This window comes from Crotalus tigris, unplaced genomic scaffold, assembly GCF_016545835.1.
Source record: "Crotalus tigris isolate CLP2741 ecotype Arizona unplaced genomic scaffold, ASM1654583v1 scf7180000018941.1685476, whole genome shotgun sequence".
Classification (NCBI taxonomy): Eukaryota; Metazoa; Chordata; class Lepidosauria; order Squamata; family Viperidae; genus Crotalus; species Crotalus tigris.
This window is the reverse complement of record NW_024097285.1, coordinates 1,143,019-1,158,194: the sequence shown is the minus strand read 5'-3', so window position 1 is coordinate 1,158,194 and position 15,176 is coordinate 1,143,019. Positions and strand designations below refer to the sequence as shown.

Below are 15,176 nucleotides of genomic sequence, written 5' to 3'. Positions count from 1 at the left end.
GCCTTCCAACAACTGCCAAGAAACTGTGTAAACCAAAGAGCTCCCTGGTTATTTTCTTCCCGCGCTCTAGGCAATTTTTTTTAATCAGAGCGCGTGTGATTACAGCGCATGCGCAAGTAGGGAGGGTCACGTGACTTCCCCTGCAAGAAGCGAAAGTAAGAGAAAGGCCGACAAATGGCTTTCCCGGAGTTAAAGGGCTCTTGAGTCATAGCTGAATCTTGAAAACCTCTTTGAATTGGTCCGTCGCTGGACTGCGCGGTTTTTATTTTTAACACAAGTCTTGCTGTGGCTTTTGAAAACGTAACTCTACCAGGGGCAATAATAAATAATTTGCAGACTAAAACTTCGGGCTCCATTCTGAATGGCCCAAGCCGCTCTTCACGCTTGCCCTTGAGTTACGTAAATCCGTTTTGGACTGTTCCATTTTTTAAAAGGGATCTATTGGAACTGTTGGGGTTTAAAAGAAAACGCGAATATGTTTTTAAAATAATCCTAACTCCTCAGGATAAATCACACAATTTCTCCAGAATCTGGGTTTCTTGTAGTGTGTTCCTCCGTTCGAGCATACCGGATCTTGCCAAAGCGCTTCCCAAGACGCTCCCCCCCGTCTTTCTCAGTGAATGCAACCTCCTACCGGTCACATGTTCCCCCTCGGCCGCTGCGTTCTTTTGCTGCACCAGCGTGCGTGAGAAGCCATGGCGGGGTTGCTCAGGTCAGCGGTGTGGCTTCGTTCACGCCTGTTGCTCTGGCGAGGGGGATGCGCCATTCCGGGGCCCCTCCCGTCGCCGATGTCCTCGGCCACCTTCCGCAGCTTTAATAGCAACCCCAGCAGAGCGTGAGTATCCCCGAGGAAAGCACGCCGCTTCTCAGGCTGGGAGTGGAGACACTTGGGAGGGTGGTGTTGTACCTCTTTGTTCCTTTCTAACGATCGTCCGAGTTTTTGCAGCCCAGATTGTTTTAGGTCTGCAACACGCTTTTGCAGGCTTCTTCGGCCGTGGCGGATTATGGGGCTTGTAATCCAGCCCAATTGATGGCGGGATGGTAGGTTGGAACAGGCCATGCCGATCTGGCCCGGGTCAGAATTATTAGCTGGAGGACCAGACCGAAGGCCCAACAAGTCCGGTGTCCTCTTTTTATTAGTTCCGCATTACTGTAGTTACAGAATAAAATACGCAGCAAAGAGTTGGTTTTCAGAGGCAAATTGTCTCTGGGTCTGAAAAGAGTATTTGGCTATTCTTTTACCTTTAACCAACCTCTGCCTAACCTAGTAATCGTTGCTACGGATTGAGTCAGTGATTTTCCACCATTAAATATGTGGTGTTCTGAAAAAAAAAACCCCCTCCTTTTATCTGGCTTGAATATTCCACCGTTCAAGCATAGCCAGCATCCTTGGATTCTAATACTATGGAAAGGAAGATGCATTTTTATTATCTACTCCTTGTTTAAGTGAACCATGCTTTACTGAATTAATCCAACTACCTCTTTATGCATTACTGTAAACTAGTGTTTCTCCACCCCAGCAACAATTTGAATTAAACACAACACATCTAAAGTTGTTGAGGGTGAGAAATATTGCTCCAAACAATAAATCAACTAGTTAGATTGACACAATTAGTCATTTTAGTTTAGTGTGTGGAGGGAATCTGGCTGGAGAGTTTTCCTTTATCTGTGCTTTCCATATCTTGCTTAAATTTATAACTATGACATTTTATCCTTTGCTTTCCCCCCCTAAAGTTAAATTTCTAAATATTGCAGCAATTACAAGGTTGCTCTGTTCAGCACATTGTTCTGCCTGCCATTTTCTAGAGCAGTGGTTCTCAACCTTTTTGATGCCGTGACCCCCAACTGGTCGTAAGTCGAGGACTACTCAACTGGTGCAGCACCGTTTGCAGAATGGGACTTTTGGCGGGCTCAGCAGGGCAGAGACAGCCTGGACAATTCCTATTGGCTTTTGAAAGCCAATAGAATTAGACTCTGTTCAAGAGAGTCTATTGTATTGACTTTCAAAAGCCAATAGAATAAAATGGAATAGCACAGCTAAGGAAAAGGGGGAAAAATGGCAGACTGTGTTGTTTGGCGACCCCTGTGAAATGGTTGTTCGACCCCAAATGGGGTCCCAACCCACAGGTTGAGAACCACTGTCCTAGAGCTAACTTTTCAATATCCTTACAGAGACCAGAACTGTATACAGGTAGTCCTTGTTTACTGATGATAATTGGGACTGGGTACTCTGCTCTGTTGGTAAGTGACGTGATCATAAGACAACATCATGCTTTGACTTACAATGGGAGTTTCAGCAGTCCCAGTTGCTGTTGTTAGGTGAAACCTGTTCAGTATCAGTGTCCCAGAGTCATGTGACTACCATTGACAATCATCTGCTGGCTTCCCCATTGACTTTGCTGGCCAAAAGCTGGCAGTGAAGATTGCAATAGCGATTGCATGGCCATGGGAAGCTACAACACCATAATTGTGAGCTGATTACTGAGTGTCCAAATTGCAGAACTGCAGGGATGTGATGGCCACATCTATAAGGACCTTTCATTCAGCTGAAAAAACTTATGTTAAATAAGGACTACCTGTACACTAGTTAAAAACATTTCAAAACAAGATTTAAGTCATTTAGTCACTAAGGCACAGATGTAAAACTTGATCGTGTCATGTGATGTATTGTGACGTATCGTGATGTTTTTTGCCTTTGGAGCCGGGGTGGGTGTGGCCTGCGTGTGACACATTCAGCCCGCGGGCTGCCATTTTGACTCCCCTGCACTAAGGCTTTGAGTGCTGCCATTACGTTACACTGGTAGTATTTTTTTATTATCAAGATGGCGTGTTTTGTAGGGGTATTTAACCATGCAGTCCTGTGTCTATAATTCAGTGGTAGAAAACTGAATCATGTAATTATTGACTGATGCCTATGAAGGTATAATCCAGCATCATTTGGAAAATCACTAATCCAGCTTGGAATGACCTCGCCACATTTATCACCTGATTTCAACATTAATGTAATTCCAGTTGCTTAAATATGGCTGTTCTTCCTAGCCTTTTGTTAATATTATGTTCCTGTTAGCCTGGCTATGTTTACTATACATTGTGCTTTATGGCACCAGATCCTTTTTGACATATAGAGCAAATTCTCCCCAGTACACCTTTCCATAGAGGTCAGAAACAACTTCATTGATTATATACCACTCCATTAGATTTCTTCAAGGTCTGTATTTTTTTCTGATACTAGGTACTCTACTGTTTTGTCTTGGAGGGGTCTGGCATTTGCATATAAGGACCTATGAACCGTCTTATTACACCTGGAGTTTATTTGGCAAGCACCTTTGCCTTTGTGACCTTATGACTTGATTAACTACATTTATTTCCTATTCTTCCACTGCCCCCCTAGGAATGGTTATTAAGATGTATATAAAAATTCTCTAGGAATTTTTTCCCCCCTGAACTTTCATTTTGTTGGCTTTTCTCAAGAATTAGAATAAAAGTTGTTTACAATTATTTTCAATATTATTTGCCATCATTCTAGTGTCCTCTTCGCTTAGGCATTGTATATTCTTTTTGTACAGATCTGTTTTGTCCTGAAAGGTACTGTTTTGTCCTGAAAGGTAAATTATTCTTTCGGGTATCATCACCTCATCCAAGGACTGAGACTGCTCTCATATCCAATTAGTTCTGCGCTTGGAACAGGTAAAGCCGCTGTGGCCATCCAAGCAGGAATGTTGCCATGTGGTTGACATACCTCTTATGCATCAACTTGAATGCCGTGGTTTCCTCACCATGCTGCCAGATAGACATAGCTCCTTAACTTGGAAGTCCACTTATCTGTAAATTATCAAAGGTATTAACTGATCCACATAACAAACTTGTTCTAGCACAGTGGTTCTCAACCTTTTTAATGCCGCGACCCCCAACCGGTCGTAAGTCGAAGACTACTCAACTGGTCGTAAGTCGAGGACTACTCAACTGGTGCAGCACCGTTTGCAGAATGGGACTTTTGGCAGGCTCAGCAGGGCAGAGACAGCCTGGACAATTCCTATTGGCTTTTGAAAGCCAATAGAATTAGACTCTATTCAAGAGAGTCTATTCTATTGGCTTTCAAAAGCCAATAGAATAAAAGGGAGTAGCACAGCTAAGGAAAAGGGGGAAAAAATGGCGGACTGCGTTATTTGGCGACCCCGTGAAATGGTCATCGACCCCAAATGGGGTCCCGACCCACAGGTTGAGAACCACTGTTCTAGCACAAGTATGGATTATTGGCACTTCTTGAGCATAGTTATGCATCTCTGGAAACCTGTCCTCTATTGTTTACCTTTTTATTTGTTTAAATACAATTCTAGGCTGAAGTTCATAAACAAAGACCTAGAACTGGATTTTGCAGAATGAAATTAGGGCTAATGCTTGATGTTCTACCATACTGTAAACTTTATGAATTATAAAGTAGACTGTGGACAAGAGTTTGCTCTCTTGTTTTCTTTAAAATGCTTTGATTTAAACCACTTTTAATTTAAATTTAGAATAAATTATGCTGTTGTCCCTGGGGACCCATTTTGACATTAAGAATTGCAACATTTTGCAGGGTTTCTTCTCCTGGAGTACATGCCTATCATATATTTTTAAAGGAATTATTCTCCTAGGAATCAGTATGGGAATGACATTTTTCTTTCCTTTACATGGGTGTTTAACATTCATTCTGCTTCACTGCAGTTTATAAAGAAATATAGATGCTTCCTAGGCAGGATTCTCTTGTGCTCAGAAAAAAAGTTGCTTTGGTACAGCTATCTAGTGATGCTTAAAAGTTTGTGAACTCTCTTGAGTTTTCAAAATTTCTGTGTAAATATAACCTAAAATGTGATCTGTTCTTCACATAGATCCTAAAACTAGATAAGGAGAATCCAATTTAAAAAATAAGTCAAAAACAAACATATGGTGGTTGTTCATTTATTTATTAAGGTAATAAATGAAGGCTTAACACAGTGAATAAACCTAGCTTTTATGATTTGTGGCCTAATGCAATGGATACCTCAGTTCTTTCTTACTTTAGTAGGCTATCGTTAATCAAGCCATTGTTTAGTACATTGTATAAACCTATTCATAGGCTGGGTTCTCACACTGCACTAAAGCTCTATTGTGGTTTGTTTAGTTTTGGCTTAGTATGATTGTGTGGACCTGAAACATTTATTTGGTAAAGCAGAGTCCATGGTTGAAAATGCTTTATGAATCCAGCTAATTATACATTATTAAATAAATAATAGCACCATATGTAAATAATAGCACCATAGGCAAAAAAAATTAACACCCAGGTGGAAAGACTATAGAAAGCCTAAAGCACGGGTCGGCAACCCGCAGCTCCGGAGCCTGCTCCGCCATTTGCAGAGAGAGAGACAGACAGAGAGACAGAGAGGCACTTGCACTTCCCTTCTTTCTCTCTCTCTCATGCGACTTGCCCCCTCGCAGGGCTCCTCATTGGCCCTGCGCCTAGGTGCCCCGCCCCCTGAGAGAAGGTTGGCCAGGAAACTCCTTTCTCAGGCTGGCTCAGTCCGAGGTGCACATGGCTGGGGAGCTGCGCAGGGAAGTCCTGGGATACCCCCAGGGAGCGGCCCACCGAAGCCTCTGCTAGCATGGGAGGCTCCAGCGTCGCTGGTGGACAGAGCTGACCGGTTGGCGGGCCGTTGCAGTGGTTCCGACCCAAAGATGCCGGCAGTGCAGAAGGTGGCCAGCTCGGTGGCCTGGGGACGGCCCAGGAAACAATGCCGTCGCTGGCCACTGCCCCAGCTGGGACTCCATGCAGCCCAGGCTCGCCCTCTGCCCATGGGATGTTAGCCACAGCGCCGCTGGGGGGGAGCTAGTGCCATGACAGGCCGTCCCATGGTGGCAGTGGCAAGCACTGCTCCGGGGTGCCCAGGCGGCGTAGCAGAGGAGGGCGCAGGTCGGTGGCGGCAGGCAGGACACGCAGCGTGTTGGATAAAAGGCTCTCCAGGCTCTTGTTGGCCTGCTGGCGGTGCAGCCCCACCTGGGTGGCAATGACGCGCTGCCACTCTTGTGGCTCTTCAGCCGTGAGAGCACGCCGTGGTTGCAGCAGCACGTGCAATTGGGCGTCCGCTGCAAGGATGCCCAGGCCGGCTGAGCCAATGGGCCGCCCATGTACAGGTACAGGTACGGGAAGCCGTTCATGGCGCCCTCTCACCACAGCCGCTAGATCCACCTCACTCGCGCCAGGGCCATGTTTGGCCAAACGTGGCGGCGCTGAACTCGTCTTTGGCTGATGGCTCCCTCGCCCACCTTCCCCACCTCTCAGGCTGGTCTGCGGTGCCCTGTGCGCCTTTCAACACCTTCTGGTGCCTCCTGCCCCCCTCCGGCGCCGGCCGCCCACTCCCCCCCCGGCTCGAGAGCGGAGGCCCTGACCGTCTTTTACGCTGGCAAGCCCAGCATTCACACGACGATGTGGGGTGCGGCTGGTGAGAGAGATGCACCTTCCCGGCCCGGCGCAAACGCCTGCAGTCCAGGTGGGCCTCGAGGTCGGGAGGGGGAGAGGCCGGCTGGACGCTCTTGCGGGGTCTCACCTGGCTCTGGTACCGCCTGCGCTATGCCAGCTGTCCCCAGTGCTGCCCAGATGAGCACCCGCAGGGTCCAGATCAGGCCGGGCAGAGGGACTCAGACAGGGCAGGGGGGAAAGCGCAGAGGAGCTGCCCCCAAGTGCTAGGGCGGAGGAGGGGACCCTAGTCATTCGCCAAAGTCCCAGTATGTCTTGCTGGGCATGGACCTGATAGGTTTGTTCACCAGGGTCCTGGCTGGAAGAGAGGAGGACCCGGGCCGTGCTCTCTCTCTCTCTCTCTCTCTCTTTCTCTCTCTCAGTGTGATTGCAAGCTTGCTGCCTGCCCAGGGAGGGGAGAGCTTAATGGGCGCGGGGGGGGGGGGCGCTCAGCCACCATTCTGGCTGCTGCGCCTGGGCTCCAGGGCTGCTGCCCTCTTCGTGGCAGCAGCATCGTCTTCCATGCTGGTCCCATAGCAAGCTAGGCACGCCCCCGCACGCTCACGGGAAGGGTGGGGAAGGGTGGGCAGTGCTGGTATTGGGGTGGGGGGAGGGAGTGTGGGAGGAAGAAGGGATCCGTGGGGGTGTGGAGTGTGGGAGGAAGAGTCGGAATCCAAGATGCTCAAATCTGGGTGGACTCCTAGCAAACATGCGCCGAAGAAGTGAGGGGAGAAGGAAGAGAGGAAGAGAAACTGCGGGTGGGGGGAAGCACCATGTTTCTTCTTCTTCTGGTGCAAACTCTGCTAAAGCCAGAATGGGGGAGGGATGAGGAGGAGGAAGAGTTGCGATTGACAAACTGTGCCAGCCAGTCTCTATGGGGGAGGGGGCGCAGGATGGAGAGGAGGGCAGCTTGCCTTGGAGAGGGAGAGGGGAGAGAGAGAGAGACAGACCCTTTTGACATCTAAAATGAAGATAACACTGCATATATCCTTTTTTACCTTTATTACATGTGTGTGTGTCTGTGTGTGTGTGTGTAAAAAAGGATATATGCAGTGTTATCTTCATTTTAGATATCAAAAGGGTTTTGTGGCTCCCAGCGTTTTGTTTTCGATGGGAAACGGGTCCAAGTGGCTCTTTGAGTGTTTTGGGGTGCCTATCCCTGGCCTAAAGGAAGCATTAAAGCTGACCATGGAAGATCCAAATGCGGAATAGTGTTTCAATTACTTGAATAAATATAATTTAAATTCATACACTGAGCAAGGGGATGAATGAATAATCTCTTTCAGCATTATTCTGTACAGCACATAATGAAGATAATTTACCTTTTAGTTGATGATACGGTGTTTATTAACAAGAGACCAAGCTATTATTGATACTGATAAAGTATCTGATTTTGGCTTCTGGGACTGGCATGCCAGAAAAATACAAAGTTTTTGATGAAAATATGCGTTTCTATAAGTGTGTTTATTTTTATTTGTATACCACCTTGGTTATTTTTACAAATAATGCAAGGTGGCAAACACTGGAAGTTTTTAAGAAGAGACTGGACAGCCATTTGTCTGAAATGGTGTAGGGTTTCCTGCCTGAGCAGGGGGTTGGACTAGATGACCTCCAAGGTCCCTTCCAACTTTACTACTACTATTATTATTATTATTACTATTATTATTATTATTATTATTATATCCAACACATCTTCCTCCTTGTATTTTCCCCACAACAGCAACCCTGCGAGGTAGGTTGGTCTGAGAGAGAATGACTAGCCCAAAATTACCCAGCTGGCTTTCAAGGCTAAGGCAGCACTTGAATTCATGCTCTCCCACTTTCTAAGTGGGACCACTTTCTAAGTGGGCCTTAACCACTGGACCAGTTCTTTACCAGCCAATTCTGTCATTATTACTCAACACATTTATGTTAAATTGGACACTATAGAGCAGTGGTTCTCAATCTTTTGAATGCTGCGACCCCCCCCCACCGGTCGTAAGTCGAGGACTACTCAACCGGTCGTAAGTTGAGGACTACTCAACTGTGCAGCACCGTTTGCAGAATGGACTTTTGGCGGGCTCAGCAGGGCAGAGACAGCCTGGACAATTCCTATTGGCTTTTGAAAGCGAATAGAATTAGACTGTATTCAAGAGAGTCTATTCTATTGGCTTTCAAAAGCCAATAGAATAAAAGGAAGTAGCACAGCTAAGGAAAAGGGGGAAAAAATGGCGGACTGCGTTGTTTGGCGACCCCTGTGAAATGGTCGTTTGACCCCAAATGGGGTCCCGACCCACAGGTTGAGAACCACTGCTATAGAGCTATTCAGCCAATGGTTCCACCATAAGTGTTGAGGCGCTAGACCTGTATTTTTTACGATATTTCCCAAAATTTTCAATTACAGATAATCCTTGACTTACAATCAAAATTGGTATTGGAATTTCCATTGTAAATCGTTGCAGATCTAAGTTGAATTGGATCCAATTTTTTTTTTATAAATACATTTTTATTGAAATTTTTTTAAAATTTTACAAAAACAAAACAACCCTTCCCCAAATCTCCCCAACCCTCCCATTCCCTCCCCCGACCTTCCCAGAGCTGAATATAGGCTTAATTAAAATTTCTTCAAAAAATCTTTAAAAAGATATAAACCATGAATAAATCTAAATACATTAATTAAACAAATTATAAAATAATTAACAATAATATATATATAGAAAAACATAAATACCAAAAGAAAAATGCTTAAAAGGAAAAAAAATAAAGAAGAAGAAAAAAGAAAAAGATAAAAGAAAGTATAATAAAAGTAAAATTGGATCCAATTTTATGACAGTGTTTATTGCAGTCGTTAAGTAAATCACATAATTGTTAAGCAAATCAAGCTTCCCCAATGGGATTTTTGCCAGAAATCAACACAAATGGTTGATGGTTAAATTGTGATCATGTAACTGCAGGACACTGCAACCAGTTGTAAATGTAAATCAGTTGCTAAACATCCAAATTACAATCAAGTGACAACGGGGGTCACTTTTTCCATGGCCATCGTAATTTTGAACCTTTGTTAAATGAATGGTCATAAGTCAAGGACTATATATAGGGACTTCCTTTTTCCCAAAGCATGATTACAAACCTATAGTATTGCAAAGGAGAACTATAGTCAAATCATTTTAGATAATAATTTCTATAATTGCAAAACTAGGATCACCTGAATCTTGAATTATGCCTTAAAAGCTTAATTATGCCTTAACAGCAAATGTTTTTAATAGGACAACAGACATTTTTTGCAAGATTAAAGAGCTTTTCAGTTATTTTCAGTTATTACAGATACATTTTTTGTTTTGCACAAGTATTACCATTGTTTGATATGAATAATTTATTATTGACATTCTTTATGAATAATTTCTGATTTCTACCTCAAATCCAATATTCTCCTATTTTTATTTATACTGCATATACATAGGTCTTGCTCACAGAACAAGCCATATTATATTTATGCATACTTTTTAATAAATTGTAGTTGGCTGGATTTGTACAACACACTAAGCCATAAAACAGGCTGGACTCCTCATACAGTACACAAAGCCAAAAAGTAAACCAACATATTACAGCTTAATGTGTTATGTCAGGGGTATCAAACTCAATTTCCTTTAGGGTCGCATCAGCATTGCGGTTGCCCTCGGGGGGGCGGGTAGGTGCGGTCTACTGGGTGGGTATGGATGGAGTGGGTGTGGCTTACTGGGTGGGCATGGGCAGCTCTATATCATTCACATCAAGAGTGCCTGTGGGGGCCTGGGCAGGAGTGGGACAGATCTGAGGGTCTCTGGCAGAAAGGGGTGGGACCAGGCCAGAGCCCATCAAGCCGGATATGTGAAGTAAGCGAGGGCCATTTGCTGGCCACTTCCAGGTGATGGTGCATTTTTTCATTCCTCATGAAGGGTGACACCTCCCCAGCATGCACCCAGGGGGTGGGGCCGTTGCGGCAGGAGCTGGTTCCTCGCTGTTTTCAGACAGCCTTGTGGAGCTAAGACTGAATGCATTTCAGCATAGATGGCCACCACAAGGCAGCGGGGGCCGTTCCCTCACTGTTTCCAGGATGGCTTCGCGGGCCACATGAAACCACTTTGCGGGTCGCATCCAGCCCCCAGCCTTGTGTTTGACATGTCTGTGTTATATGAACCCAGCCTTAATATTCTTGAATTGAGAAGAAATGCTACCAGGAAGGTGATGAATAGAATAGAGCTGGAAGGCACCTTGGAGGCCTTCTAGTCCAGCCCCCTGCTCAAGCAGGAGAACCTGTACCATCTCAGACAAGTGACTGTCTGCCTCTTTTTAAAAATCTCCAGTGACGGAGCACCCATGATTTTGGGGGGCAAGCTATTCCACTGGTTAATTGTCCTCACTGTCTGGAAGTTTCTCCTTAATTCCAGGTTGCTTCTCTCTTTGATCAATCTCCAACCATTGTTTCTTGTCCTGCCCTCTGGTGCTTTGGTGAATAACATGACCCCCCTCTTCTTTGTGGCAGCCCCTCAAATACTGGAACACTGCTGTCATGTCTCCCCTATTTCTTCTGTTCTTTAGACTAGCCAAACCCAAGTCCTGCAGCCGTTCTTCGTATGTTTAGTCTCCAGGCCTTTGATCATCTTAGTTGCTCTTCTCTGCATTTTTTCCAAACTCTCAACATTTTTTTTGTGATAAGGTAACCAAAATTGGCTGCAGTATTCCAGGTGTGGTCTTACTAGGGTTTTATAAAGTGGTACTAATACCTTGTGTGATCTTGATTCTATGCCTCTGTTTATACAACCAGGAGTATATCAGTTTTTTTGGCTGCTGCTGCACACTGCTGGATCATGGTTAAGTGATTGTCCATTAGGACTCCAAGGTCCCTCTCACAGTTATTGTTTTTAAGCCAGTTCTTGCCCAATCTGTACTTGTACCTTTGATTTTTCCTGCCTAAATGTAAAACTTTGCTTTTCTCCACATTGACACTCATTTTGTTGGATAGGGCCCATTGTTCAAGTTTATCAAGATCTTTTGGGATCCTTAGTTGGTTTTCTGGAGTGATGGCTACTCCTGTCAGTTTAGTGTCATCTGCAAATTTGATGAGTTCCCCTTCAATTCCCTCATCTAAGTCAAGTTAGGTTCAAGGAGTAACAAATCCCCTTGCAAGAGGGGATGATGTCATTAGACATGAAAAAGGCAGTGGTATAGTATTAGCCCCCATCCCACCCTAAAGAAGCCATTCCTCAAGTTGTTTTGTATAACTCTTGGACTATCTCTTACTTTCCAACTCCAGAGAGCTTATCCTGGTCCTTTCAGTTCAAATTCAATCATGGATATAGACAGGAAATGGCAGTGGTCACTCTTTTGTGTTTGGGATAGTGGGAGGTTGACTCTCTTAGTCTTGTGGAATCTCAACTATTTTTGATACCTTCTTGATCATGATATCCTTCTAAAATAGCTGTAAAAGTTGGAAACAGAGAGTATTGTGTGGCAATGGTTCTCCTCCATCATGAGTGGTTGGTTCCTATCACGGGGGCAATGTTTGGGTATGAATCAAGACACATATAGAATCCCATCCTCTACCAATCTGAACCTTCCTAAATCCAAGTGATCTGTGTTATGTGAATCTAGTGGGGCTACTACTTTTGGTTAAGAAAAAATGGAATTTATTGCAAAGATTTGTTGGTTTTAAATTCTGGTTAGGGATGAAAGGTGGAAGGATATGATAGCACATACTGGCATGGCACCCTTGATTATATTAATATGTGAAACAGCCTTAATCTGTGCATAATGTGGAAATATTGCTGTAGTGATAATGCCCATTGATTTGATAACTAGCACTGGTGTTAACTTTGGGTTCTTTTATTTTGTTAAAATTTTAGATATAAAATTAAGTAGCTATTTTTACTTAACAGGAAAGTAATGTGGTGCCTCATAGACTTTGTTTTGATTTGCAGATTCCTAATATACCCAACAAGGCTCTTTACAGTTGCAGTCCAAGAAAACAGAGATGTTCAAGAGCAGTTTCCTATTCAACAAAAGCAGACACAGTTTTTTGACTGGGCATTTAACAAAATGGACAATTCTATCAGAAGAAATGGGTGCATTACTAAATCCCTGTTAGAACACATATTTCATGATGCCTGCAAAACAGGTAAAGAGTTGTGTTCTTCATGTTAATTCTTATTGAACATTACCAGTGCAAATGTTGTATTAATATATTAATTATTGATATTGTTTTTTAACAAATGTAACATTTTTATTTCTTTTGGAGTCTTGTTTTAGAGGGCCTACAACAGGCGTGTCAAACTCATGATGTCACGTGATGTATCGCGACTTTTTCCCCATTGCCGGCAATGGGGTGGGTGCAGTTTCGGCGTGATGTATCCAGCCTGTGGGCCGGCAGTTTGACATGCCTGGCCTACAATAAGAATTTTAATTCTATGTATGTGAGCAGTAGATGTGATGCATAAAAATGTTGCAAGTGCGATGTCATAGAAGTTAGAAGCCCCTTCTACATATCTCCTCTGCCCAAGAGGCTAAAGCAATGATGGTGAACCTTTTAGAGACTGAGTGCGCAAACTGCAACCCAAAACCCACTTATGCATCGTCGAGTGCCGGGTGGGTGTGGCCCATTGGGTGAGCGTGGCTGTAGTGGTAATGGCAGACTGGATAGGATTAAAAAGTTCAATCAATCAATTCCAACTTTGCAAGATCTTTTTTTTCCCGTGAGCAGTTGAAATTGACTGACTGAACCTTTTTTTTTTTTTTTTTTTTTGTACACGGCGGCGGTGGCCTAAAGCGAAAAGGTTTATAAAACCCAGCTGAAGGGCTAGGACTGAGGCGCTAAGTGCCACTTCTGGCATGCATGCCTTAGGTTCGCCACCACTGGGCTAAAGTATCAAACCAAGGAAAAACCATTGTTGTTTTAGTTATCTAGATATCTTTAATAGAAAATTCAGTTTACCCTTCTTCCCTTCAACCTGCAAATCCATATAGTGGTTCTTTATAGCTATAAACTATTTTGAATTTCAGTATCCATACTATATATTTAAGTATTTAAAATCTTATTTAAAATTGAATAGTTTGTAGATGTCATTTCCCCTAAGATTTGGCAAAATGGGCTTTCTTCTGGTCTTGTATGTTTTTACTTTGTAGTGGATTTCTTTTTTTCTCCAGAATTGTAATTTTTATTCCATACTTTTCCTAATATTCTGTGTTCAGTGTTTTCTTTTTCTTCATGGAGCCATTTTGTAAATTGACTTGCTCCATTTTGTGATGGCTTCCACAAAAGTTGCTCATGATTCCAAATGGGCCAGCAGGATTCCAGACAATTTGGAGAAGTCCAATGAGGGTCTATAATAATAGCTAGATGCATAATGCAACATACATAATAATTAAACAAGTAGTCTTCAAGCTATGACCAGTCATTTACCGTTCAAAGTTATAACTGACCCATAAAAGGAGCCTTAAGTCCTTGATTTGAAATGTTGACGATTGGTTCTCCATTGGTTAACTTAACAATTGCTGCAAAAACCATCACAAAAATAGGGTTGGTCATGTGACTGACCTATTTTACCACTGTCACAACATATGATTATAAGGGGCAGGCTCCATTATAGTTGTGTGCCAAAGACTAACTGTTCATGTATATCTTTAATTCAGTGTATCTCTAGCCAGATATGCATGGGCATACTAAACCTTCCTGTCTTTAAGACTTTCCTCTTCTGTAAAGTTTTATTTGTTTTTCATTACTAATTGATACAAAGAAAGACTAGAATGTTTAAACTGTTCAAAACGTCTTATTTATGGAAAGTGGAAAGTTGTTGCATTTCCAAATTATTTTGTTCTAATTTAGGATTTCCAAATGGTAACCAGGCCTTGCTGCTGTTAAGAAGCTGTGGCTCATTGTTGCCTGAGCTACTTCCACATGAAAGAACAGCCCTTGCTCATACCATGTGGACGAAGTTGAAAGATGCTGGTATGTTCTTTAAGTAAAATAAACCGTACAGGATAGCATGTATTTTTCAAAAAAATAAATGGTTTAATAATATTCTATGTATTGACCATTCTTTAATACTGGTTGCTATGACATTTTTCAGGTTGGTTTCCATATTTTGAGAGCTACGCTGACATCTAGGGGATGATAGTAAAAGCAAACTATCTTCAGTTAAATTAGTTTTAGGTTTACTGCTTTTGAGACTTAAGTTTATTGATCTTGTGTTTTGCTTGTCAGGCTATTAGATGAAATTTTGTGCCGTTTTCCACTCGGGTTTCTTAATTGACCTAGCTGGTAGTATTTCTTAAAGTTTTTGGATAACAGCTTATGGTGTTCAGCATCAGTTTGGATACTTTAGACTTAGCTCCAAACTGCAATTTGGTGCTACAAAAGAAAAATATGAATGTTCACTTTTTTTCTTCCCCTTCTCCCCTGCCTAAATGACTTAGATTTCTTATGTTACTTCTGTGCCAACCATAAGTCATTGTTAGTCCAAACTAAAAAAATAATAATTGAAAGAAATCAAATGTCAGGAACTATTGTACAGTAGGCCATGTACTAAAGTGTATAACTTACCCTTCCTCTACTTAATGGAGAAATTTTAGATTGGATCTGCAACCAACGATAATCAGTTCCCATCATTTGTAATCAGTAGTATCCAGAGCTATCTATCTATCTATCTATCTATCTATCTATCTATCTATCTATCTATCTATCTATCTATATATA

The 15,176-nt window shown here is 43.0% G+C and overlaps 1 protein-coding gene across 1 annotated transcript in view; it reads left to right on the top strand.

Annotated features, from left to right (window-relative positions):
• The first annotated feature begins 660 nt into the window (after positions 1 to 660).
• The window catches only part of LRPPRC (leucine rich pentatricopeptide repeat containing), a 98,286-nt gene continuing 83,770 nt past the window's right edge, over positions 661 to 15,176 (top strand). The window contains exons 1-3 of the mRNA XM_039357758.1: positions 661 to 835; positions 12,406 to 12,602; positions 14,307 to 14,429. Of these exons, the coding sequence (XP_039213692.1) occupies positions 696 to 835; positions 12,406 to 12,602; positions 14,307 to 14,429 (460 nt within the window). The 5' untranslated portion in view covers positions 661 to 695. The remainder of the gene's footprint in view (positions 836 to 12,405; positions 12,603 to 14,306; positions 14,430 to 15,176) is intronic.